At 46.6% G+C, this 27,318-nt stretch overlaps 1 protein-coding gene across 6 annotated transcripts in view; it reads right to left on the reverse strand.

Annotated features, from left to right (window-relative positions):
• Window positions 1-10,040: 10,040 nt before the first annotated feature.
• NFX1 (nuclear transcription factor, X-box binding 1) overlaps window positions 10,041-27,318 on the reverse strand; it is an 85,620-nt gene continuing 68,342 nt past the window's right edge. For all 6 annotated transcript variants that reach the window (XM_010385747.2, XM_010385746.2, XM_030919798.1 and 3 more), the window contains 5 exons: window positions 17,709-17,807; window positions 17,034-17,100; window positions 15,015-15,160; window positions 14,168-14,272; window positions 10,041-11,290 (listed from right to left, as the gene is read on the reverse strand). In XM_010385747.2, the coding sequence (XP_010384049.1) occupies window positions 11,218-11,290; window positions 14,168-14,272; window positions 15,015-15,160; window positions 17,034-17,100; window positions 17,709-17,807 (490 nt within the window). In that variant the 3' untranslated portion in view covers window positions 10,041-11,217. The remainder of the gene's footprint in view (window positions 11,291-14,167; window positions 14,273-15,014; window positions 15,161-17,033; window positions 17,101-17,708; window positions 17,808-27,318) is intronic.

The following is a 27,318-nucleotide window of genomic DNA, read 5'->3' on the forward strand; positions in this document are numbered from 1 at the left end:
ATGAGCCCTGAGCAGTTGCAGAGCAAGCCTTTCCATTCTCTTGGCAGATACCAGTTGAGAGCTCCCAGTGTGCCAGGCACCACTCCAGCATTGAGGACACAGGCATAAGGAAGATAAAAGTCCTTGTCCTCATGGAGCTAGCGTTCTATGTAAAATATATGGCGTGTTATAGATGCTATGGAGAAAAAGCAGGCAGTGTATAGAAAGTGTGGGGAGGTGTGAAGAGCAGATGGCCTCACTGAGAAGGTGACTTTGAGTAAAGACCTGAAGGAGTGAGGGAGTGAGCCATGTGGACACTTGGGGAAAGAACATACCAGGCTGAAGGAACAGCCAGCTCTCTGAGGGGGAGCTGGAGGGGCCATGGTGCTGGAATGGAAAGAGGAAAGGGGAGATGTCAGAGAAGTAAGGGGGATGGTGGGTGGACTGAGGCCAGGCCCTGGGGAGAGATGAAAACAAGGGCTGGGGCAGAGGTGAGGGCAGTCTCTGGAGGAGAAAGACAGGTACTGCATCAGGAAGGAAGGAAGGAAGGAGAGGAGGAAGGAGGAGGGAGGGAGGGAGAGAGGGAGGCATCAGGATAAGGTGGGGTGGGCATCATAGTACCTTGTAGGTCCCTGCTCTTGGTTTTGCTGTCATGCACACGCGCGCACACACATGTATGCACATGCATGCATACGCATGGTTCCTCCTGTAGATGGATCTGTGCAGCTCTGGGACCCAGGCTAGGACATGAGCCATGGGAGCACCGGACCCTCTCCCATTCTCCCAGTCCCAGCATGGACTGGCTGTGTGACCTGGATAGGACCCCTTCCCTCTCTGGGCCTCAGTTTCCTCACATGTACAGAAGGCTTGGATCTTTTGGTGTCTGGAGAGCCCCCCAGCTCTTCTTATAGCACCTTGAAACCTCATGTCATGGCCCCACTCCCAGGCCAGACCCATCCAGGGCTCTGCAGATGAATGTATGGTTCTCAGCCTAGTAGTCCCAGCTTTGAGGGAAGCCCTTTACCCCTGCCTGGCCTGCTCTCCCATTCAGCTCCAGGGATTCCAAGGGATACTGGCAGCACCCTGATGTGGCTGGTCTTAGGTTTCCTCCCTCATATGGGGTTCTGCAGCCTAGGAAGAGGTGGGAGCAGTCGCCTCAGGCCCGGCCTCGTGCTGACACCCTCACTGTGAGGCCAGAGTCACTCTGAACAGCACAGTTGCTCCACACCCACCTCTGTGCTGATCTTACAGTAGAAACAGTGAAACTCAGGGTGACCCCCGCCCTCCTGTACATGGCAGGGGCTCATACTGTGGCACTTAGCACAGACAATGAAGTAAGCCGGCCTGGATCCAAATACCGGCCCTGCCACTCACTAGCCATATGACCTTAGGTAAGATAATAGCTCCCACTTCACAGTGCCGCTGGGAGGATGACACAGGCGATGCCTGGCACATGGGAGTGTGTGTGCTGCTATCACTATGCACCCTCTGAAGGGAGCTGCACGTCGTCATGCCCATCTGACATACAGGGAAACTAAGGCCGGGGACATTGGCTCAGTAAGGGGCAGAGAGCAGGAATTACAGCCCTTGTCAATGTGCCCGTGAAGCCTGTGCTTTCAGCCAGAAACCAAGGAGGTGACCTTGGCTAGGTTTTGTTTTGTTTTTATTATTTATTTATTTTTATTTATTTTTTATTTTTTGAGACAGAGTCTTGCTCTGTTGCCCAGACTGGAGTGCAGTGGCACGATCTCGGCTCACTGAAACCTCTGCCTTCCGGGTTCAAGTGAATCTTCTGCCTCAGCCTCCTGAGTAGCTGGGACTACAGGCATGCGCTACCACACCTGGCTACTTTTGGTATTTTTAGTAGAGACAGGGTTTCGCCATGTTGGCCAGGCTGATCTTTAACTCCTGACCTCAGGTGATCCACCCGCCTCTGCCTCCCAAAGTGCTGGGATTACAGGCGTGAGCCACCACGCCCGGCCTTGTTTGGTTTTTAAATTGTGTATTAAGTATATTTAGTAAACATGAGTATATATAACATACAGGTATAGTTAAAATAACAAACACACAAAACAAAACTACAAATTAAAAAAACTCACTCAAGTGTGCACCCTGAACTTTGGGCAAGTGATTTAATCTCTGTGGGCCTCAGTTTTCATACCTCAAAAATGGGATAATGAGGCTGAGAGGAATCCAGATGCTTCAAGTTTAATTCTTGACACTAGCATTCCCTTGTGACGTAGCAAGGCTGGGTGGTTTGCCACAGCTCATGGTCTTTCCTTGTCTCTGTGGTCAGGAGCCAAGGTGGGGGTTCTGGAGAGGATGGTTCTGGGTCCAGTGAGAAGGCCTGGTGAGTGGAGGGTGGAGGCTCTGAGGTCAGGGGCTGAGGGAGAAGACATACACAGCTCACACAGATGAGGCCCCAAATTTTGGGTTGATCCTTTGAGTCCTCCAGGGACCCAACCAAACCCTCACTGGCCAATGAGGAGGAGTCCTTAGATGGGGGTTGCAATGGGCCCCTGGAAGAGCCCTGTCAGGGCTATCAAAACCGTGTTCTTGCCCTCCCCAACCCTCGCCATTCCCCAAGCCCTGCCTTGGCCTCTGGTCCTGTGCCAGGGGATATGAGACAGATGATAAATGTCTAAGGCTAAGGGAGACTCAGTTTTTGGGCGGAGGAAGGCTAGTTGAAGGTGCCCTCCTGGGCCCACCCAACCTTTGGCTCCGCAAGAGTCTCTGATGCGGGAAGGAGATGCCTCATTTGAGAGGTCCTCCAGAGCCCCGCTGGAAGGACTCCCTTTTTCCCCGCCACCCCTGACCCCCAACCCAGTGCCTACCCCAGCTCTCAAGGTACTTCTCACCCATACTAGGTAGTCTTGTTCACCAGGGACAGGGGTTTGGGGGTTCCAGCTAGAGGGAACGGCAGGAACAAAGGCCCAGAGTTCAGAGCCCCAGGCTGCTCAGTGTGGTGCAGGGGAGTGTCACGCCTCTGAGCCCAAGCTAAGCCATCATATCCCCTGTGACCTGCATGTATACATCCAGATTGCCTGAAGCAACTGAAGATCCACAAAAGAAGTGAAAATAGCTGATGATATTCCACTATTGTGATTTGTTTCTGTCCCACCCTAACTGATCAATGTACTTTGTAATCTCCCCGACCCTTAAGAAGGTTCTTTGTAATTCTCCCCACCCTTGAGAATGTACTTTGTGAGATCCACCCCCTGCCCGCAAAACATTGCTCCTAACTCCACCGCCTATCCCAAAACCTAGAGAACTAATGATAATCCCGCCACCCTTTGCTGACTCCTTTTTCGGACTCAGCCCGCCTGCACCCAGGTGAAATAAACAGCCTTGTTGTTCACACAAAGCCTGTTGGTGGACTCTCTTCACATCGATGCGCATGACAGGGAGCAGGCAAGGTAGGGAGTGGCTGGAGGTGCTTAGGGGGCCAGGGTGGGCAGCGGGGACTTTCATCTCTTAGATATTCAGAAAAGAGTGTTAAGTCAAGTCATGGTAGAGCCAGATTTGTGCCGGAGAAGGGGCCCTTTAGCCTCTGTGTAGAGGCTGAATTGGAAGGGGAGGGACTGGGAGCAGGAGAGCAAGGAGAGGCAGCTGAATTGACACAGCTGGTGAAGGGTCGGGGAGATTCAGAAGCTGGAGATAAGAGATTCAGAAGCTGGAGATAAGAGATTCAGAAGCTGGGCCGGGCGCGGTGGCTCAAGCCTGTAATCCCAGCACTTTGGGAGGCCGAGACGGGCGGATCACGAGGTCAGGAGATCGAGACCATCCTGGCTAACACGGTGAAACCCCGTCTCTACTAAAAATACAAAAAACTAGCCGGGCGTGGTGGCGGGCGCCTGTAGTCCCAGCTACTCGGGAGGCTGAGGCAGGAGAATGGCGGGAACCCGGGAGATGGAGCTTGCAGTGAGCCGAGATTGCGCCACTGCACTCCAGCCTGGCACTCCAGCCTGGGCAACAGAGCGAGACTCCGTCTCAAAAAAAAAAAAAAAAAAAAAAAAGAGATTCAGAAGCTGTAAGTTATGGGCCTTGAGAAGGCTCTGGGAAGGGTGGAAGGTGTTGTCCAGGGCCCTGTCTAGGAACTGGGTAGGTGGTGGAGACATCAGTTTGCGGGGGAAAGATGGCTGCGGTATTGAACATGCTGAGTAGGAGAGGCTTGTGGGACATCTAGCGAAAGCCAGGGATCTGCGTTGGAGACAGAGCACTGAAGCCCAGCAGTGGCAGTTGAGGCTTGCAGGTGGACGAGGTAGCCCAGGGAGAGATTGCGGAGACCTCTAGAGCACCCATATTGGGGCAAAAGAAAAGGAGAGGAAGTCGGCCGGGAACCGTGGCTCACGCCTGTAATCCCAGCACTTTGGGAGGCCAAGGTGGGCAGATCACGAGGTCGGGAAATCGAGACCATCCTGGCTAACACGGTGAAACCCCGTCTCTACTAAAAATACAAAAACCTAGCTGGGCGTGGTGGCGGGCGCCTGTAGTCCCAGCTACTCGGGAGGCTGAGGCAGGAGAATGGCGTGAACCCAGGAGGCGGAGCTTGCAGTGAGCTGAGATCGCGTCACTGCACTCCAGCCTGGGTGGCAGAACGAGATCCCATCTCGGGAAAAAAAAAAAAGAAAATAAAAGGAGTGGAAGTAGCCAAGGCTCATGGCCTCCTTTGGCCCTGGGAGCCTGAACGCTCTTGAGGCCTTAACTGACTATGTGCCCTGGGGCCAGGCCCTTCCCTCAAGGGGTTCAGACAGGTCAGGATAAGTGAGAGAAGCCCATCCTCTCCTAGGCAACCTGGAAGAAAACCCTAGAGCCCGTCACCCTACAGGACTTCCTGTAGCACTGAGTCCTGCAGCTTCAGCCCGTCTCTGGCTTTGGACATCTCTAACTCCTGCCCTGTTTTCAGCTTCCTGCCTTCAGGATGAGGGTGTGCCCAGGGCATAGTTGCCTCTGGACATCTTCTCTTTCACTCTCCTTCCCTACATGACTTCACCAGCCTTTAAATGCCATTATAGGCGCCATTAACAGCTCCCCAAATTAGATTTCCAGCCCAGTCCTGTCTCCAGACTCCCACACACAACTGCCTACTGGACAGATTTTCATCCCCAAGCCCGCTCCTCCCACACACTTTCCTATCTCAGTAAACATCAAACTCAGTCTTCCAATTGCTCAGGCCAAAAACTTTACAGTCATCCCTGACTCTTCTCTTGCTCTCACACCCCACATCCCAGCTGTCGGCAAAAGCTATAGGTGTCAAGCTGCAAAATGTGTCCAGAATCCAGCTACTCCTCACAACTACAGCACTGTTACCTTGGTTCCAGTCAATGCTGCCTCTTTCAGATTATAGCAAGGGCCTTCTGGTCTTCCAGCCTCTTCCCTTGTTCCCACTCAGCCCTGTGGTCTAGTCTCAATACAGCAGCTAGCATTACCCTTTAAAAAAATGAGCTAGCGGGCTGGGTGTGGTGGCTCACACCTGTAATCCCAGCACTTTGGGATGATGAGGCAGGCGGATCACCTGAGACTGGAATGGCCAACATGGTGAAACCCCATCTCTACTAAAAATACAAAATGTAGCCGGGCGTGGTGGTGCACACCTGTAATTTCAGCTACTCGGGTGGCTGAGACAGGAGAATTGCTGGAACCCAGGAGGCAGAGGTTGCAGTGAGCCGAGATCACGCCATTGCATTCCAGTCTGGGAGACAGAGCGAGACTCGTCTCAAAAACAACAACAAAAAGCTAGGCTTTATCATTCACTCCTTTGCCCTAAACCTTCCCATGGCCTACAAAGGCCCACACTATCAGGTTCCCTTTGTTACTGTTCTGAGCCCTGCTACTCCCCCCATCATTCACTCCCCTACAGCCTGGTGGCCTTGCTGTTCCTTCAAGTTGTATAGCTCGCTGCCACCGCAGAGCCTTTGCTACAGCTTTCCCTCTCTGCCTTGAATTTCCTTCCTTCCAATATCTGTGTGCGTTGTTTTCCCTGGTGCTCATACTGTGTATATCAACTAGCAGAGAGAAAATAATATTAAAAAAATGAAATGTGGCAAATTTTGAAAATATTGGTTATAAACTCTACTGAAGAGAGCTCTAAGAGAGCTTTCCGGAGGCAAAGTGTAAGCATTCCTCCACTCCACCCCCAGGCTCCGGGTTTAGGGACACATACTGCACCCTAGTGGCCACTGGAGAAAAAGCCTTGTCTTCTAGAGCAGGAGTTGGGGATTAACTGGTGTTTTCCGCTTTGGGACATGTGTAAACTTGCCTTCCACTTGGACTGACCTGGGCCACTCTGCCCCAGGAACTCCAAGAAGAGCTGTACAAATGCCCCAATTCCAAGGCAGTTTTAAGACAGTTTCAGGGGAAATTCATACAGCTCTTGTAAAGGATACAGACCTGGGAGGAATTTCAGATCACCAGTTGTTTTCTGAGTGATCTTGGGCAAGAGACCTAACCTCTCCAATCTTTAGTTTCCCCTCTAGTAAAATGAGGATAATAAGAATACATACTTCATGGGTTTGTTTTTTTTTTTTGAGATCTCTCTCTCTGTTGTGTAGGCTGGCGTGCAGTCGCACAACCTTGGCTCACTGCAGCCTCAACCTCCTGGGCTCAAGCAATCCTCCCACCTCAGCCTCCCGAGTAGTTGGGACTACAGGTGCATGCCACCACACTAATTTTTTGTAGAGATGGGGTGTCACTTTGCTGCCCAGGCTGGTCTTGAACTTCTGGGCTCCAGTGATCCCCTCCTGCCTCAGCCTCCCAAAGTGTTGAGATTACAGGCCTGAGCCACTGCACCTGGCCTTAGTTTTTTTGGAGGCAGGGTCTTGCTCTGTCATCCAGGTTGCGGTGCAGTGGTGCAAACGTGGCTCACTGCAGCCTCCTGGGCTTGCACAACTCCTGGGTTCAAGCAATCCTCCTGCCTCAGCCTCTTGAGTAGCTGAGATGTGTGCCACCATGCTGGTTTCATGGGGCTTTGAGGAGTAAGAGATGGCTGTGGTGCTCAGCACATATTAAGTGCTCAACAGCCATTACCTACTGTAAAAAAAGGTTCTGGGGAAAATGTGAGCAGATGAGGACTTTCAACTCCCTCACTGATGTGTCAGGCTTGAAGCTAGTGAGGGGAGTGTCAGTAGGGGTGGCCAAAACCCTAGCCCTTTTCTGAGCAGCTTGACTACAGCTCTGTTCCTTTCCCCCTTCCCCAAGAGCTATTCTCTGAGGGCCAGAGCTGGTATGGGCTCCAGAGGTTTGACTGTGCTGAGATGCCACATGGCACTTGGAGACTCTCTGATCTCTGACCCTCTCTGTCTACTCACCACCCTCACGACGGCTCTGGGAAGCCCATGAGCAGGAACCATTATCTCACCTGAAAGATGCAGAAACTGATGCCCAAACTGCCCAGGGACAGAGTGAGTGGAGGCAGCAACACAGATATCCTAGCTGTCCAGCTGGATTCTCCGCAGACAGCTCTCCCAGAAGGCTGGGCATTATGAAGAATGATCTTGCAAAGCCTGGGCTGAGGGGAGCCTGGGACACTGGGAAGGACTTCCCACTGAGCTGTGTTCGGGGAAGTTAGGAAGAAAAACAGCTCCCCTTGTCCTGAGGACTCAGCCCCCTCCTGGTACAGGATGTTTCTAGTGTGGCAGGGTGACCCCAGGGAACTTGTTCCTTCTGGGCTTGGCCTTTGTAGGCTGAGGGACTGACATGGCCTAGAGAAGTCCCTGGGGATCCTTGAGCCATGGGAGATGCTATGGGACATCTGTGTTGAGGCCATGTGGGAAGTTAGGGAGGCTGAACTTTCCAATGTTTGTGTGTGAGGAAGGCTAATGAGGAAGGTAGGTCTGCCATGGTGAAGGAGCTGGCCTGGCCGTCCCTCCCCGATTTTAGAAGAAGAGGCACATCAGCAGGTTCTCCTTAGGGAACAAGGTCTCCAGGCTTTCGGGCATAAAGAAAGAAGGCCAGCACTACACAAGAGGGATTCTCCCCCAAACCTTAATCTATGGGACTCAGTGAGCGAGTCTTTGCCCCTCCTCTTCCCTCAAGACTGACACTCCTTCTCCTCCTCCCTTGCCACCTTCTCTGGCCTCTCCAAGACAGGATCTAGGGCTGTGGCCAACAGACCTGCAATTAGGAGGGCCTGCTTTCATCTCCACAGTCCCGCACATAACCACTATTGCATGCCAGGCAGGTAACACTATTGAGAGCAACTGGCCCTGCCAAACAAGCCAGAAGGAATTTCAGAGAGAAGAATTTGGTCTCTGCAAAGCTCTGGCCCATAAAAACTCTCCTGCTGAAAGACGGTGTGGGAGCAGAGAGAGAAGTTACCACCTGATTCTCAGGGAGCAACAGCTTGGGGTCCTGGTGCCCTCCCTCCATGCATGGGTGGCGAAGGCAGAGGGGTCTCTCCCTCTAGCTCATGCTCCTGTACACTCTTGTCCAATGCCACAGCTCAGTGAGGAATCCACCAAAGCTATGAGAAGCTGCTTCCCCTTGCTGAGGAGACCTGGAGTCCCCTTGGTGATTTGAGGGGGGCTAGTTCTCCCATTAACCTCTGGCATCCAATCCTACCTCCCTGATCTGAATCTCTCCCTCTTTGCAGTGCCAACCCCCATAACCCTCATTTCTCTCCCTGGATCACTTCTGCAGCTTCCTGGCTGAGCTTCTTGCCTCAAAGTAGCCCTCCAACCCCTTTTATACTCTTCTGCCTGAGGGACTGTTCCAGAACAGAGTAGGTAAAATAAAGTCCCTGGTCAAATCTAGCCTGTTGCCTGTTTTTGCACACACAACTCATGAGCTAAGAATGGTTTTTATGTTTATAAATGGTTGGGAAAAAAAGTCAGAAGAATATTTTGTGACATAAAAATCATATGCAATTATTTCAGTGTGCACAAATAAAGCGTTAGAACAGAGTCTTACTCTTTCATTTACATATTGTCTGCGGCTGCTCTCACTCTATGATGGCAGAGTTGGATAGCTGCAACAGAAACTATAAGTCTCACAGTCTACAATATTTACTATCTGATCTTTTTTCACAAAACATTTGCTGAATCCTGGTCTAGATCCTAAATCTGGCCATGCCACTCTGCTTAAAATTCTTGTCACTACCTGTGGCGCTCCACGAGCTGACCCCTGTCCACCTCTCCAGCCTCATCACCTGTCCCCCTCGTAGTCTGCCTGCTCTGGACAACCCTTACTCGACCATTCCCCCAGCCCTGTCTCCTGCTGCTTACCTTCACTCGGCATGTGCCTCTTTCCTCCTCCAAATGGCAGTCTACCATCTCAAGCCTTAGCTCAAATGCTTCCTCCCATTTCACTTTCCCACATGTGTCCTGCCCCGACTCCCAGAGCTAACCCATTTCTACCGCGACTTCACAAAATATTCCTCTTAGGACTCTTCAGCTTTTAATAATCGAATCGATTAATGACCTATTGGTGGCAGACCAGCCAATTCCACTAAGAACATCTGTTCACATGTGTGCTCCCTGGATTGCTAAATGTACGAAACCAGCCTGCATCTGCTTCCCACACTGGTGGTTAGCATTCCACACCTTTTACTTGGCTAGTATCATGGAGGAAGATGTGTACATATTTTCTAGGTAGTGAGTATCATTTTTATGAACTTGAGCATCTTTGATGGATCAGGTACCTCCATGTATATTATACCTTTAATCCTCACAACCCTAATGAGGTCAGTGAAACTTTCATTGCATCAAGTGGCAAGTTGTTATGTGGCAGAGCTAGAATCTGGACAGGTCTCCTGCCTTTTGCTGATTCTGAGATACTCTCACACGTATTGTTCATCCACTGAACCCACTGCTTGAAAGAGGTAACAGATGCTCATGGGCTTCCTGTTGTGTGTGGGGCCAATGACCTGCACCACATGGGCCCAGATAGAGGTGGTTTTATTGTTTTCTGTCACTTCCCTCCAGTTGCCTGTCCCTGCTGCTGTTCCTGATCCCTTTCGAAGCACACCAGGTAAGGACCAAAGGACAGCCCTGCTACAGAAGGAGGAGGATTGAGGAAAAAAATGAAAAGAAATAAAAAAATGAAAACATCAAAAGGAAGCCCTATAAAGTTAAATTTTGTAATTTAATTAAGTGCTTGTTTTCGTGACTCTACTTCTCAAGTCTCCTGCTGTTGCTCTGGGGCTTGTGGCTTGTTCTGGGCAGAATGAAGTTGCTGGAAGCCTGGCCTCCAGGCTGGAGGGGTGCCAATGCAAGGGTCATACTAATGGAACTATCAATGCATCTGCCTTAAAGGAGCCTGAAGAATGCCTCCAGTGGGCTGTTGGGCATAAGCCCTCAACTATCCATACACTACTTAGGATATTCAAACAGAGTCCAGAGCTCAGAGGCAGGGAGAGCCAATATGGCTGCTGAAGGCCTAGGGAAAAGCAATACAGGACAGTTGTCCATTTGAGACTCTTTCTCTATCAGAGAGGAGTTAGGGATATACTGGTCGGTTCAGAGACCACAGTGTGAACCTGGCAGAAGAACTTGCTCTATATATCCCCTACCATCATGGGGGACGGCCAAACTGATTGTTACTGAACAGGTTCAGTGATGTGATACGAGAAGTGCCAGGGGACTTAAGGAAATGGAATTCTGTAAAGCAGTTCTAGACCCCTTCTAGGTCTAGAACTGATCACACTGGGAAACGCTAAAGTAAGTTCAGCTAGATATACCTACGAGAGGTTTTGGCAAAAGACTTAGGTAAGATGGCTGGGTTTAAGACAACATGTGTGATTCCAGATATGGTATACCAATTCATTATTTGGTATTTCAGACTAAGAAATTCATTTGTGCTCCTAAAGATTTTAATCAGTTTGGGTAAAGCAAGCAATGTCTGTCTGATGTTTCAGGCATTTTCAGGAGAACAAATAACTGGGACAACTGAGGCTATAACTTAGTGGCATAAAGTTGGTTTCAGGCTAAAAGTATGGTTTGTCCAAATAAAACCCAATAGTCCCCCAACTCTCAGAGCAATCACAGTGATGGTGTGAAGAGCCTCTTTGAATACACGATTGTATACCTAGTGACCATACAGTCAGAGATCTGGTCATAATGAAACATTTTATACAGATAGGAATAGACAAGCGATTCTGACACACTCATGCTTTGGATGTGTCAGTACAAGACAGTATGTGAGACTGATTCTGCCAGGCAGAGGGAAACAGGCATGATTTATCTGCTGGCAAATGAGTCCTCACTACACCTAATCATTCTTTTATCTAAGTACACCTTGATCTTAGTCCTGGACATCAAAATAGTCAATTATTGGCTCCTTGGTTATTTTCTGTAAATTACTGCTCCCAGGATTCCTGAAAAACAAACAAAGAATGATCAGTCTTTTCTTCTTTGGGGGAAACAGATACAGGTCTTCAGAAAGTTAAGGATCAGCCGATTTACTATTTGTAAAGCTGAAACATTTACTTTATTTTTATTTTATTCTTACTTTTTTCCTTCTGCCCTTTGTGAACAATTTTTTTACCTTTTGTGTGTTTTTTTTTTTTTTTTTGACACGGAGTCTGGCTTTGTCGCCCAGGCTGGAGTGCAGTGGCCGGATCTCAGCTCACTGCAAGCTCCGCCTCCCGGGTTTAGGCCATTCTCCTGCCTCAGCCTCCCGAGTAGCTGGGACTACAGGCGCCTGCCACCTCACCCGGCTAGTTTTTTGTATTTTTTAGTAGAGATGGGGTTTCACCGTGTTAGCCAGGATGGTCTCGATCTCCTGACCTCGTGATCCGCCCGTCTCGGCCTCCCAAAGTGCTGGGATTACAGGCTTGAGCCACCGCGCCCGGCCTTTTGTGTTTTTTTCTAGATTTACATATTACATGGGGAATTTCATTCTGTGAGATAACAAATTCTCTATTTACACTTTACAGTTTAGAGATAACCTTTGACAATCTATTCACAGGATTTCATACATGATGATTATTTTTCCCTGCCTTCACAGTTCAATGAATGCTCAGTTAACAGCTTAAGCCAAGCGAGCATCTCACTTGTGAAGTTTTGATAGTGGGATAAACATGAGCCGGTGATTTTGAAATTTGGTAATGGGCACATGGGCATTTATGATAGTAATACTATCCTCTCTACTCTAAAAAGTTTCTGTAATGGAGTTTTGTACAAAAATAAAGCAAGCAAAGTGTTTTCAAAAAGATAGCATGGGATAAAGGGGCCAATAACTTCACATGGTTGTGTCTAAGCAGGACTGGACCCGACCGTGGCAGTGTCTGAGAAAACCCCTCAAGTTTCCAAAGTGACTGCCTATATGGATTTGTAGACTGTGCTGACCAGAACCTAGGGCACCCAGCTCCTAGGGGTGGAGAGGGGCTGGTCCTGGGGACCAGGACATTCTTGGCTGAGTCAGAGTCCAGTGGGCAACACCTACCAGTCCCACAGGAACACTAAGTGCTATGACCTTCATGGTGACCTTGTAAACTGCCCTAACCACCCTACCAGAGGTTTTGTGCAGGAATCACAGAGGAGGTAGTGCTAGGACTTGTGTGTGGAAAGCCAGAACAGGAGTTGGCACCCCTCTCCTTCTGGGCGTTGAAGTAACTTTTAGCCACACTGCCTTGGTTACAGTGGGGCAGCAGAGGAGCACCATCCCGCCTTCCCTTCCTCTCCCTGACAAGTGACAAACAACTGGGACAACTGGGGGTATGACTAAGTGCTCTAAAGTTGGTTTTGGGCCACAATTCTGGTTTCTCCAAATAAAGCCCAATAGTCCCCCAACTCTCAGAGCTCCTTCCCTGCTCCCGTCCAACAAAACATCTGGCAGACTTGCCCCTTGCCAACTTGGCTTTTTTTTTTTTTTTTTTTTTTTTTGAGACGGAGTCTCGCTCTGTTGCCCAGGCTGGAGTGCAGTGGCCGGATCTCACCTCACTGCAAGCTCCGCCTCCTGGGTTCACGCCATTCTCCTGCCTCAGCCTCCCGAGTAGCTGGGATTACAGGCGCCCGCCACCTCGCCCGGCTAGTTTTTTGTATTTTTTAGTAGAGACGGGGTTTCACCATGTTAGCCAGGATGGTCTCGATCTCCTGACCTCGTGATCCGCCCGTCTCGGCCTCCCAAAGTGCTGGGATTACAGGTTTGAGCCACCGCGCCCGGCCAAGGCTTTCTTTTCTCTTTAAATCATGAATATGTTTGTTACCAAAATTATTCAAACCATATAGAAGTAGACAGAGCAAAACAAGAAAGTACCACCCACCCCTGTCACCGGCAATTCTCATCCCCACACCCACTTCCATCTTCAAAGTAACTGTTTTTTTTTTTTTTTGGGACGGAGTCTGTCTCTCTGTTGCCCAGGCTGGAGTGCACTGGCGTGATCGCGGCTCACTGCAACCTCCACCTCCCACCCAGGTTCAAGTGATTCTCTTGCCTCAGTCTCCCAGGCAGCTGGGTTTACAGGTGCCCATCCACCATACCCGGCTACTTTTTTGTATTTTTTAGTAGAAATGGGTTTTCACCTTGCTGGCCACGCTGGTCTTTAACTCCTGATCTCAAGTGATCCATCCGCCTTGGCCTCCCAAAGTGCCGGGATTACAGGTGTGAGCCACTGCGCCCAGCCCAGAGTAACTATTCTTTTTTGAGACGGAGTCTTGCTCTGTCACCCAGGCTGGAGTGCAGTGGCTGGATCTCAGATCACTGCAAGCTCTGCCTCCCGGGTTTACGCCATTCTCCTGCCTCAGCCTCCCGAGTAGCTGGGACTACAGGCGCCCGCCAGGTCGTCCGGCTAATTTTTTGTATTTTTTAGTAGAGACGGGGTTTCACTGTGTTAGCCAGGATGGTCTCAATCTCCTGACCTCGTGATCTGCCCGTCTCAGCCTCCCAAGGTGCTGGGATTACAGGCTTGAGCCACCGCGCCCGGCCAAACTATTCTTAACTACATGATGTTTCAGTCTTAAACCATCTGGTGTGACAGACTGAACCACTTCCCAGTGTCACCATCTACACCATGGAAACTACGTCCAGTGACTGCTCTCTCTAGAATCAAGCGCTACAAACATCAAACTTAGGACCCCTGTGGTGGGAACAAATGTGTCTGATACCCCAACTAAACATTACATATATGAACATGGCACCCCAAGGCAAGGCCTGAGGAGGCCACCAATGGCTGGTGCAGCCTAGGACAATTCAACCCCTGCTGGCTTTTCTGGACAGATAGGTCCCCTTGGAAAGCAGCTGAGAATCTTACTTGTCTGACTGATGTCTGTGATGAGGAATTGGTGGTGGAGGCCGTGCCTGCATTTCCCTTTCAAGCACACCTGTCAGCGTTGTAGGAGGACAAATGGACTTCCCCCTGATAAAAGTCAAAACACCAAGCATTGAAAAGTGAGAATCGTTGGTGGAGGTGGACAGAAAGCTAGAAACTCAGCCCATGATTTTGGCACTATGACCTACTGAGCACTCTCTGGTATGAACTGTCTGCTCTCAGGCATGGCCACCTGCATTTAACCCCGCATCCCTTCCACCCACTTATGCTAGGCCTGTGGCTTGCTTCCTTTCATGTCAGACTTAAGTTTTCTTCACTGGGAAGTTCTTCCTATTCCCAGGTTCTAAGAGTGATCCTAGGTCCTCCCTGTCCCCTCCTGGTCATATTACTGCTTCAGTTTCCTCTGATGGCAAAAACACCATTCACAGAGGGTGCCTTGAACCAGAGTTTAGCATTCTTTCTGTTTTCTGCCAAGAGGACAGAGCCAAGGAGAGGACAGACAGAGGACCAGGAGACAGAAGGAGAAAAGAGCAGATATGATGGGCAGGCCCCCTTGCCTGAAGAAATGCTGCTTCTGCCATCTGGTATGACTGTAGGCAGATGTGACACTTGTGCATTTTGAGTGCATCTGCCCTATGGATCGAGGCATAGGTTTTACTCTTTAGCTCAGGCCTTTAGATTATCAGGGAAGTGCCAGAGAAGCAGATTTTCCTTCTACTTTTCCAAGGGGGAGAGTGGTAGTAAGAAAGACAAATATTGACAGACCCTGCTTCTTGGGTCCAGTTTGCCCTGCTTAGGAGTTCTTCCTCTGATGGCGGGATCGACCTACCTGACGGCAGTGATCACCACATTGCGCTTTGGTTCACTGTCATAGCTCACGCTCTCCAGGCCATAAACTTGGGCCAGGTCATGGATGATCCGGCGGTGGTCTCTGTTCATGGGAGGGAAGCTGTGGCTTTTCTTACTATTCTTTCCCTGTATTAAGGGAAGAGATGACTGATTGATCATATCATTCTGAAAACAAAAGGCTTACAACTAATCTTACCACACAAGAATTACACGGATCAATGAGGTGATTTTAGAGGCCCACAGCATAGAGCATTTTACTAACTGCCAAGCAAGCCTGGAGGGGTTTGGGAAGATGGGTGTTGATGCACTTCTTTCACCTGCTCTGTTAGCCACAACAGTTGCAGCTGGACAGGGTTAGGGACAAAGGGTAAGTGAACCACGACTGAGATAGACAGCGTAATGGTTCTTCCTGATAGGTTCCATAACGGGAGAGTGGGTGATATTCCCCAAAAATAACTAAATAAAGACTTACAAAACAAGAAAAGATTATTTCCTTTAAAAGTATGTTCTACTTTAAAAATCATGAGTATTCAGATACAGACACACAAGCAGAGAAACACATCTGTTCAGGTTTCTTAATTAGGAGAGGAACAATGTACTCCATTTTCTCCTTCATGTTAGTATTCTGCTGGGAAGTGGTAACAGAAGGAAGGAAAGGAGGGGAATGGGAAGAGGGTAAGGAGACTGGGAAGGAAAACCACCAGCATTAGATACACGGACTAAAGCAGCTATCTCATCCTTACTCACAGCCCCCTCTGATGGAAGAGGGAGGGAGCCAATACAGCGCTGGGGGCTTCTGACTAAACTCAAGACTTTTTCACTTAAAGCTACCTCCGTGACATCCCTGGCTGCGTCTAGGACAGGGGTCTCCCTCTTCTGAAGGAGTCTATCCCACTGCTCTCTAGCTGTAGTCATACAACTTTTATCCTTCCCAAAGGGGACATTCCTGCCTTTAGAATTATAAAGAACCAGTGGGCTTTCCTAGCATACAATAGCCCTTCAAAGATCTGAGGGGCTGGAGTGTCTTCCTAAGTGTCCCACACAGTCACTCAACTATCACTATTGAGTCCCCTCACCCAGAGTTTCTTCATCCATTCGTAGGCATTTAGCCAGCATTTTTCTTTTCTTTTTTTTTTTTTGAGACAGGATCTCAAGCTGGAGATTCAAGCTGGAGTACAGTGACTCTACCTCAGCTTACTGCAGCCTTGACCTCCCGGGCTTAAGCAATCCTCCTTCCTCAGCCCCCTGAGTAGCTGGGAGTACAGGTATGCACCACCACACTTGGCTAATTTTTTATTTTTTGTAGAGACAGGGTTTTGCCATGTTGCCCAGGCTGGTCACAAACTCCTGGACTCAAGTGATCTGCCTGCTGCCTCAGCCTCCCAAAGTGCTGGGATTACAGGTGTGAGCCACCACGCCTGGCCTTTACTGACAGTTGACTGCAGATCTTTTCTTTCTTTTTCCATTTTTTTTTTTTTTTGAGACGGAGTTTCACTCTTGTTGCCCAGGCTAGAGTGCAGTGGCAGAATCTCTGCTCACAGCAACCTCCACCTCACAGCAACCTACCCTCCCAGGGGTAGGTTCAAGGAATTCTCCTACCTCAGCCTTGCAAGTAGCTGGGATAACAGGTGCCCGCCACCACACCCAGCTAATTTTTTATTTTTAGTAGAGACAGGGTTTTGTCACGTTGGCCAGGCTGATCTAGAACTCCTGACCTCAGGTGATCTGCCCGCCTCGGCCTCCCAAAGTGCTGGGATTACAGGCCTGAGACACTGCGCCTGGCCCACTGTAGATCTTTTCTGCAGTCAACTGTCCTGACCCAGGACAGGCTTCCACAGATGGTATAATGGCTGTATTCTGAGAAAGATAAGGATCCTCGAAGAAGTTGTGACTTTTTCCTACAACTACTCTGGGTTGACAGTGTTTCCAGGACTTGATTTTTTTTTTTTTTCATCAAGCTGGCCTAGAGAAATGTCCAGTAGGATGTTTCCACTTCAACCTTATTCACGGCCTCCACGAGGGTTTCCATTTCCTTCTCAACGTCACTGACAAACTTTAAGTCCTTCCTGAAATGAGAAATCACCGCAGTTAATTTTGTCTGTCCCTGCCCTTCTGAGAACCCCTTTCACCCATCCTCTCCCTGTAAAGTGGAGACAATAGACAATGCTGGCAGAAAAACTGCAGAGATTAGGAATTGTCAGAAAACAGAAGGATGACTGTGATGGAAGAAAGAACAAAAGAGAAAAATGTAAGAAATGAGAAGATGAAAGGAGAAATAGCCATTGGAGGGCCAGGGACTCCAGGAGAAAAATAAGAGCTGTTACAAGCTCCAAGTGAGAACTCATGCAAATGTGAGACTCAGGGGGACAGAGGCGGAATGAAGCCCAGAGATCCTCCAATTTAGTCTAGTCTAGCCCTTGGGAGGCCCAAACTCTTAGCACCGCCCCATCCAAACTCTTACCTCAAACCTACCCCAAGTTCAGTTCTTTAAGGGGACAGTTTCGAAAAACCAAGAGAAGGATATTTATTAAACAGCATGTAATCTTTTACAATAGATAAACAAATAAACTTGAACTGGCTTAATCACAGGAGGAGCACATATTAGTCATGACATCTCAAAAGACCAAACCCTCTGACAAGCCACAATTAAGAAAGCAGGGAACAAGTTACATACCTGGCATCTTCTTTCAAACTGTCACTGAATTTTGACCCTGAAGAACGTATATTGAAAGGATCTGAATCCTCACTGATATGAAACGCCTCTGCTAATCTCCTGAAAGGGAGAGAGAGGTACGCAAATAAAAGGAGTGGGAGGGAAACTATCTTACAGTAACACCAAGTGCCTACTATATCCTAAATTCTTTATGCATTATTTATCTCTATTTCAGTAAACTGCATTATTAAGGAAAGAATAACAACAACTTGGGATATGAGGTGGTATTCATAAAAGAAGGTAAACAAAACAGATCTATAAGGATCTGAGTAAGTCATAGGATCTGAGTAAGTCACTGGGGACTTAGATTATTTGGGGAAGAGGATTTTGCAGGTGTGGGATGGTCTGAGAATGGTCAATGGGGGATGACTTTCTCTGAGGCTTAGTTTAAAGATAAGATACACAAAATAGACATACAAATGTTAAAATTAATATAGAAATCTGAAAAGTAAAGAATTCTATTAACATATGCACTTCATTTTTATACATTTCTTGGCTGGGTGCAGTGGCTCACACCTGTAATCCTAGGACTTTGGGAGGCCAAGGTAGGTGGATCACTTGAGGCCAGGAGTTTGAGACCAGCCTGGCCAACATGGTGAAACCCCGTCTCTACTAAAAATACAAAATTTAGCTGGTGTGGTGGCGCATGCCTGTAATCCTAGTTGCTAGGAGGCTGAGGCATGAGAATCACTTGAACCCAGGAGAAAGAGGTTGTGGTAAGCCGAGATTGCGCCACTGTGCTCCAGGGCAACACAGCGGGACTCTGTCTAAACATAATAATAATAATAATAATAAATACATTTCTTTATTATTTTACTTTTATTGACCCATTGTTATTGCTTCATATTTATGAAGCACAGTTTGATGTTTCGGTACATATATACTATGCTGTATAATGACCAAATCAGTGTATTAGGCATATCCATCACCTTATTATTTCTTTGTGGTGAGAATACACAGCAGCCTCTTTTCTAGCTATTTTGTAATATACTACACCTTACTGTTAACCGTCATCACCCCAGTGTGGAACAGAACACCAGAACTTAGGCCAGGTGCGGTGGCTCATGACTGTAATCCCAGCACTTTGGGAGGCCGAGGCAGGCGGATCACCTGAAGTCGGGAATTCGAGACCAGCCTGACCAATATGGAGAAATCTCGTCTCTACTAAAAATACAAAAATTAGTCAGGCGTGTGGTGCATGCCTGTAATCCCAGCTACTCGGGAGGCTGAGGCAGGAGAATCACTTGAACTCGGGAGGTGGAGGTTGCAGTGAGCTGAGATAGCGCCACTGTACTCCAGCCTGGGCAACAAGAGCAAAAACTCCTTCTCAAAAAAACAAAAACAACAACAAAAATACACACTGGAACTTATTACTACCATCTATTTGTAACTCTGTATCCACTGACCAATCTCTCCTCATCCTCCCCTTTCCACCTGGTCCCTCTTCTCAGTCAGATAACCACTGTTCTACTCTCTGCTTCTGTATTAATTTTTTAAAAAAATTCTACATATGAATGAGATCATGTGGTATCTGTCTTTCTGTGTCTGGTTTATTTCACCTAACATGATGTCCTCCAGGTTCATCCATGTTGCTGCAAATGAGAGGGTTTCATTTTTTTTATGGCCAAAGAGTATTCCATTCTGTATATATACCCATTTTCTTTATCCATTCAGCCATGTTGGCCACTTGAGTTGATTTCATATCTTGGCTATTGTAAATAGTGCTGCAACAAATGTGAGAGTATAGATATCTCTACAGATTTGATTTCCTCTGTACAGATACCAAGGAATAGGATTGTTGGATCATATGGTAGTTCTATTTTTAACGTGAGGAAATTCCATACTATTTTCCGTAGTGGCTGTACTATTTTTTTTTTTTTTTTTGAGACGGAGTCTTGCTCTGTCGCCCAGGCTGGAGTACAGTGGCCGGATCTCAGCTCACTGCAAGCTCTGCCTCCCAGGTTTACGCCATTCTCCTGCCTCAGCCTCCCGAGTAACTGGGACTACAGGAGCCCGCCACCTCGCCCGGCTAGTTTTTTGTATTTTTTTTAGTAGAGACGGGGTTTCACCGTGTTAGCCAGGATGATCTCGATCTCCTGACCTCGTGATCCGCCCGTCTTGGCCTCCCAAAGTGCTGGGATTACAGGCTTGAGCCACCGCGCCCGGCCTGCTGTACTCACTGCAAGCTCCGCCTCCCGGGTTTACGCCATTCTCCTGGCTCAGCCTCCGGAGTAGCTAGGACTAAAGGCGCCGCCACCTCGCCCGGCTAGTTTTTTGTCTTTTTTAGTAGAGACGGGGTTTCACCGTGTTAGCCAGGATGGTCTCGATCTCCTGACCTCGGGATCCGTCCGTCTCGGCCTCCCAAAGTGCTGGGATTACAGGCTTGAGCCACCGCGCCCGGCCTGCTGTACTAATTTATAATCCCACCAAGAGTGTATAAGTGTTCCCTTTTTTCTAATTGTTTTTTTGAGGCTGGGTCTGGCTCTTGCCGCCCAGGCTGGAGTGCAATGGTATGATCTCAGTTCACTATAACTTCCTGGGCTTAAGCCGTCCTCCCACCTCAAGCTCTCCAGTAGCTGGAACTATAAGTGTGCCACCATGCCTGGCTAATTTTTGTATTTTTTGTAGAGACAGGGTTTTGCTGTGTTGCCCAGGCTGGTCTTGAACTCCAGAGCTCAAGTGATCTGCCGGCCTCAGCCACCCAAATCCTGGGATTATGGGCATGAGCTGCCTGTGCCCGGCCCCTTTTTTCACTATAACATTTTTCTCTATGTATATATATATATGTATATATTTTTGGAGATGGAGTCTTGCTCTTATTGCGCAGGCTGGAGCACAATGGTGCGATCTTCGCTCACTGCAACCTCCGCCTCCTGGATTCAAGTGATTCTCCTGCCTCAGTCTCCCGAATAGCTGGAATTACAGGCGCCCGCAACCATGCCCAGCTAATTTTTGTATTTTTAGTAGAGACGGGGTTTCAACATGTTGGCCAGGCTGGTCTTGAACTCCTGACCTCAGGTGATCCGTCCGCCTCGGCCTCCCAAAGTGCTGGGATTACGGGTGTGGGCCATTGTGCCCAGCCTTTCTCTATAATTTTAAGTAGCTGACATTATTACATACAAAATTGTCTCACCCTCCCCCAAAAATAAGAATGTGAGGTAATGCATATGCTAATTAGCTTTATTTAGCCATTCCACAATGTATACATACACATCATGCTGTATTACCATAAATATATACCATTTTTATTTAATAAAAAAATTTAAAAAACTTCGTTTCCTTGCCTCTCCCCAGCATTATCTTGTTAGCATTTCTCATATTATTATTTTGTTTTCACACTTAACTGTTTTCATAGCTCAGTCTTCTAATTATGTATATCCCATATTTTAATTATTTCCCATTTAGTGGAACTTTAACAGTTCCCCAGTTTCTCAATATTATATAGGACACAATATCTCTGTGCAAAAAGCTTTGAAAATGTTTCCAGTTGTGGGGTACACGGAATGGACATAAGACTCTTGATCAATGTGGAGTAAGTGGTCTCCAGAATTGCCACTTTGTGCCCTAGCCATCAGTGTCTGAATCTCATGGCACCTCATCAACACTCAGTTATTTTATTTTATTTTATTTTATTTATTTATTTTTTTTGAGACGGAGTCTCGCTCTGTCGCCCAGGCTGGAGTGCAGTGGCCGGATCTCAGCTCACTGCAAGCTCCGCCTTCCGGGTTTACGCCATTCTCCTGCCTCAGCCTCCCGAGTAGCTGGGACCACAGGCACCCGCCACCTCACCCGGCTAGTTTTTTGTATTTTTTAGTAGAGACCGGGTTTCACGGTGTTAGCCAGGATGGTCTCGATCTCCTGACCTCGTGATCCGCCTGTCTCGGCCTCCCAAAGTGCTGGGATTACAGGCTTGAGCCACCGCGCCCGGCCAGTTATTTTATTTTTTTAAAGATAGATTTTAGCTTAGCACTTAGTACAATTTTCATTTACACTGCACCAGGAGTCACTTACAAGCTTAGTTCCCACAATAATCTGGTTCACACTGCTAGACTTCCAATTTTTCAAAAAAGGCTTACTTTTCAAATTTTCATGAGAATTTCTAGGGGAAGATCTTTTGATATTTTGGTTAGTTGGCCACTAATTCAAATTCAAACACCAATAAAACCTGTCTGTGGGCTGAATTTGGCCTGCTAGATTTTATTTCTACAATAGAGATATACACACATGCATACACACATACATATATGCACAGGTGTATGTGTGTATATATGTGTGTGTATAGGTAGATATAACTTTAGGTGGAATTTTCTTTAAATTTGCATTTTTTTTCTCTTAGGTTTGTGTGTATTTATGAAAGAATCTATACAGTAAGGGTCATTATGTCATCACCAAGATTGAGGAGAAATTCAAAAGGCTTTCAAAAATACCTAGTTTTAATCAATAACATTTACTGAGTACCTACTATGTGCCAAGCTCTTGTGCCAAGAGCTTTATGAGTATCATTTTTAATTTTAATGTATTAATCCTCACAACAACTCTGGAAGGTAAATACTGCTATTGTCCTCATTTCTAGATTTTTAAGAAACCGGCCGGGCGCGGTGGCTCAAGCCTGTAATCCCAGCACTTTGGGAGGCCGAGGCGGGCAGATCACAAGGTCAGGAGGTCGAGACCATCCTGGCTAACACAGTGAAACCCCGTCTCCACTTAAAATATACAAAAAATTAGCCGGGCGAGATGGCGGTGCCTGTAGTCCCAGCTACTCGGGAGGCTGAGGCAGGAGAATGGCGTGGACCCGAGAGGCGGAGCTTGCAGTGAGCTGAGATCCGGCCACTGCACTCCAGCCTGGGCGACAGAGCGAGACTCCGTCTCAAAAAAAAAAAAAAAAAAGATTTTTAAGAAACCTAAGGCTTACAGACAATATGTGACTTTCCCAAGGTCTCACAGCTAAGTGATTTGTGACGCTAGGATTCAAATCCAGACAATCTGACTCTAGATCTCTGGCTCTAACTAGTATACAATATGTCTTTCAACCACCAAAAGTATATTTCCATGTTTGGAGACCTTCTGTGTATTCACTATAGCATTTCTGAATACCTAGGACTCCTAATTTACATTCTGCAGCTGAGAACACTGACTGATGGTTCCTAAAGGGCAAGGATTTTGAACAGCACTCACTACAAAGTTATTGTAAGGGTTAAATCAAGGAAAATTTGGACAGCACTACTAGTCATCATATTACCTCTACACAATACGTAAAGAGGTACTATTAAAATTGTTGAAAGTCAAACTTCAAGGTAAAATAGGGCTATACTTTGTCTGCATTTGTCTAACATTTTATCTTAAACAAATTTCAAGGACAAGTTATGATAATATTACAATAAACTTCTGTATACCCTTCACCTAAATTCTTCAATTATTAGAATTTTGCAGGGCTATTCAATTGAACCAATCTTTGCTAGAATCAGAAAGTTTGCCAGTCGTTGAATAAATGCCTGATAGCGTATCCTCAAATAACTTACTGCAGACATCATATTTAATGGTGAAATACTTAAAGTTTTCCCCAAGAGATGGAGGATTAGTCAGGAATATGTATCTATCTATCTATCTATCTATCTATCTATCTATCTATCTATCTATCTATCTATCTATCTATTTTTTTGTGAGACTCAGTCTTGCTCTGTTGCCTAGGCTGGAGTGTGGTGGCGTGATCTCGGCTCACTGCAATCTCTGCCTCCCAGGTTCAAGCAATTCTCTTGCCTCAGTCTCCTCAGTAGCTGGGACCACAGGCGTCCGCCACCACGCCCGCTAATTTTTGTATTTTTAGTAGAGACAGGGTTTCACCACGTTGGCCAGGCTCGTCTCCAACTCTTGACCTCAAGTGATCTGCCTGCTTCAGCCTCCCAAAGTGCTGGGATTACAGGCGTGAGCCACCATGCCCGGCCAAGGAATATCTATTATTACCACCTTCCATTCAACAATATACTGAAGGCCCTAGCCAGTGCAATGAGGTAAGAAGAAGAAATAAAAGTTAAGAATTGGAAAGAAGGAAAAAAGATAAAAGAAAAAAGAAAAGAAAAAACAGGAATTGAAATTAAATTACTATTATTAGAAGACATGATTGTGTACATGCAAAATCCAAAAGAATTTACAGTATCAGAAATAAGTGAATTTAGTAAGGTTGCTAAATAAGTCAATAAATATAAATTGTATTTCTAAATACCAGCAACAAGCAATTAGAAAATACCAATTTAGGCCAGGTGTGGTGGCTCACACCTGTAAACCCAGCACTTTGGAAGGCTGAGGCAGGAGGATTGCTTGAGACCAGGAATGTGAGACCAGCCTGGCCAAAATAGTGAGATGCCATCTCTACAAAAAAAAACAACAACAAAAAAATTAGCTGGATGTGGTACAAAAATTCTAAAAATCATTAGCTGGGTGTGGTGGCATGCGCTTGCAGTTCCAGCTACTTGGGAGGTGAGGTGGGAGGATCACTTGAACCCAGGAGGTAGAGGCCGCAGTGAGCTGTAATTGTGCCATTGCACTCCAGCCTGGGAGACAGAGTGAGACGCTGTATCAAAAAAAAAAAAGAAAAAGCCATTCATAGAATTTTTTCTGCTTTATCTGTGATATATTTTTATGCCTGCGGAAGCATATAAACATCTTCTGTAACACATTTCTTTTTTTTTTTTTTTTTTTTTTGAGGAGGAGTCTCACTCTGTCGTCCAGGCTGGAGTGCAGTGGCGTGATCTCGGCTCACTGCAAGCTTCGCCTCCCGGGTTCCCGCCATTCTCCCGCCTCAGCCTCCGAGTAGCTGGCACTACAGGCGCCTGCCACCTCGCCCGGCTAGTTTTTTGTATTTTTAGTAGAGACGGGGTTTCACCGTGTTAGCCAGGAGGGTCTCGATCTCCTGACCTCGTGATCCACTCGCCTCGGCCTCCCAAAGTGCTGGGATTACAGGCTTGAGCCACCACGCCCGGCCAACACATTTCTAAAATGAGCATTTGCTTTAAAATGAAGGCCTTGTAATTTGTATTTTTTCTTGAGGATGTCAACCTGGTCAAAAACAAAATAAACAAAACCCTTGTCACATTATATAATAATAATTTTAAAAAAATTAAAAGTTGGCCCGGCATGGTGTCTCACACCTGTAATCCCAGCACCTTGGGAGGCCGAGGTGGGTGGATCATGAGGTCAGGAGATTGAGATCCTGGCTAACATGGTGAAATCCCATCTCTACTAAAAATACAAAAAATTAGCCGGGTGTGGTGGCGGGCACCTGTAGTCCCAGTTACTTGGGAGGCTGAGGCAGGAGAATGGCATGAACCTGGGAGGTGGAGCTTGCAGTGAGCCGAGATCGTGCCACTATACTCCAGCCTGGGTGACATAGCGAGACTCTGTCTCAAAAAAAAAAAAAAAAAATTACAAGTAATACAAGGAAAAAACCCATCTATAGCAGCATCAAAAATCAAGAAACAAATCTACCAACAGAACACAAAATCTATATATAGAAAACATAAAGTATCATTGAGAGAAATCAAAGAAGACATGAAATGCAAGAATACACCTTCCTCATGGATTAGAAAATTCAATACTGTAAGGATTGCAAATTGACCTACAAGTTAATACCAACTCAATCAAAATCCCAGCAGGTTTCTTGGGTATATATTATAAGAAGTCAATTGTGAAATATAAGTGGATATGGGCTGGGTGCAGTAGCTCATGCTTATAATCCCAGCACTTTGGAGGGCCAAGGTAGGAGGTTTGCTTGAGCCAGAAGTTTGAGACTATCCTGGTCAACATAGTAAAACCCCATGTTTACAAAAAAAAAAAAAAAAAAAAAAAGAAAAACTTAGCCAGTCGTAGTGGTGTGTATGCCTATAGTTCACCTATTTTGGAGGCTGAGGCACGAGGATCCCTTGAGCCCAGGAGTTCAAGGGTGCAGTGAACTATGATTGTGCCATTACATTCCAGCATGGGTGACAGAGCAAGATCCTATCTCAATAAATAAATAAATAAATGAAAAAGACATTAAGTTGAAATGTAAAGGGCTAAGAATAAAGAATAATCAAAGACAATATTGAAAAGGAGTCATGGTTGAGGATATATACTACCAGATATTAAGACTTGTTATAAAGGCACAGTAATTAAGACAGTGTGATACTAGTGCAGTCGAACACGATGAGCTCAGAAATAGACTCACATACATATATTTGATATACTTTTATTTATTTATTTAATTTTATTTTTTGACACGAAGTCTTGCACTGTCGCCCAGGCTGGAGTGCAGTAGAATGATCTCGGCTCACTGCAAGCTCCGCCTCCTGGGTTCACGCCATTCTCCTGACTCAGCCTTCCGAGTAGCTGGGACTACAGGCGCCCACCACCATGCCCGGCTAATTTTTTATATTTTTTAGTAGAGATGGGTTTCACCGTGTTAACCAGGATGGTCTCAATCTCCTGACCTCGTGATCCACCCACCTCAGCCTCCCAAAGTGCTGGGATTACAGGCATGAGCTACCGTGCCCAGTCTATTTTTGTTTTTGTTTTTTGAGACAGGGTTTCACTCTGTCACCAAGAGTATAGTCCAGGCTGGTGATCACGGCTCACTGTAGCCTCAGCCTTGCAGGTTCAAGCAATCCTCCCACCTCAGCCTCCCAAGTAACTGGGACTACAGGTATGTACCACCACACCTGGCTAATTTTGTTTTATTTTTTGTAGAGATGAGGTTTTGCCAAGTTGCCCAGGCTTATAGGTGATTTATGACAGAGGTGGCACTGCAGAGTGCTGGGAAAAGGACAATCTTGGTACTTGTCAAATGGATATTTGCATGGAAAAAAGCTGAATTGTAAACTCTCCTTATCCATACTCAAAAAAATCAGTACAGGTCAACTGTAGATTTAAAATGTGAAAGGTAAAATAATACACTTTCTAGATAGTAACAGAATATCATCATGGCCTCAGGATAGACAAATTTTTCTAAATAGGACATGAAAAATGCTTATTAAGAAACTCAAATAAACTGGAAAATATTAACATAAAAATTTCTGTTTATCAAAAGATATCAAGAGTTCTTCAGCTTCTGGGATTAAAAAAAGGCATGAAGAGAGTAAAAAATGAAGGTACAGAGTGCAACAAAGCACTCACAATGTATACAGAAAGCCAACAAAGGACTCATATTCAGAATACATAAATAATTCCTACTAATCAATACAAAAGAGCACAAAAAAATAAGCAAAGGACTTGTATAAGCACTTCAAAAATGAGGCTATCCAATGGCCAGTAACTATAAGAAAGGTGCTCAATCTCTTAAGTCATTGGGAAAAAAGAAATTAAAAGCTCAATGACATCTTGTTATACACATCTACAAAATGGCTAAAATTAAAAAGACTGACAATTCCAAGTGCTGACAAAAATGTACAGCAATGGGAATTATCCTTTGCTGGTGGGAGTGTAATTTGGTACAATTACTTTGGACACTGGCAGAATCTACTAAAGCTGAACATATGTAAACCCTATTAATCTGCAATTCTACTTCTGGCTTACATCCAACAGAAATGTACAGAAATATAGA

Source organism: Rhinopithecus roxellana, chromosome 16 (assembly GCF_007565055.1).
Source record: "Rhinopithecus roxellana isolate Shanxi Qingling chromosome 16, ASM756505v1, whole genome shotgun sequence".
Lineage (NCBI taxonomy): Eukaryota > Metazoa > Chordata > Mammalia > Primates > Cercopithecidae > Rhinopithecus > Rhinopithecus roxellana.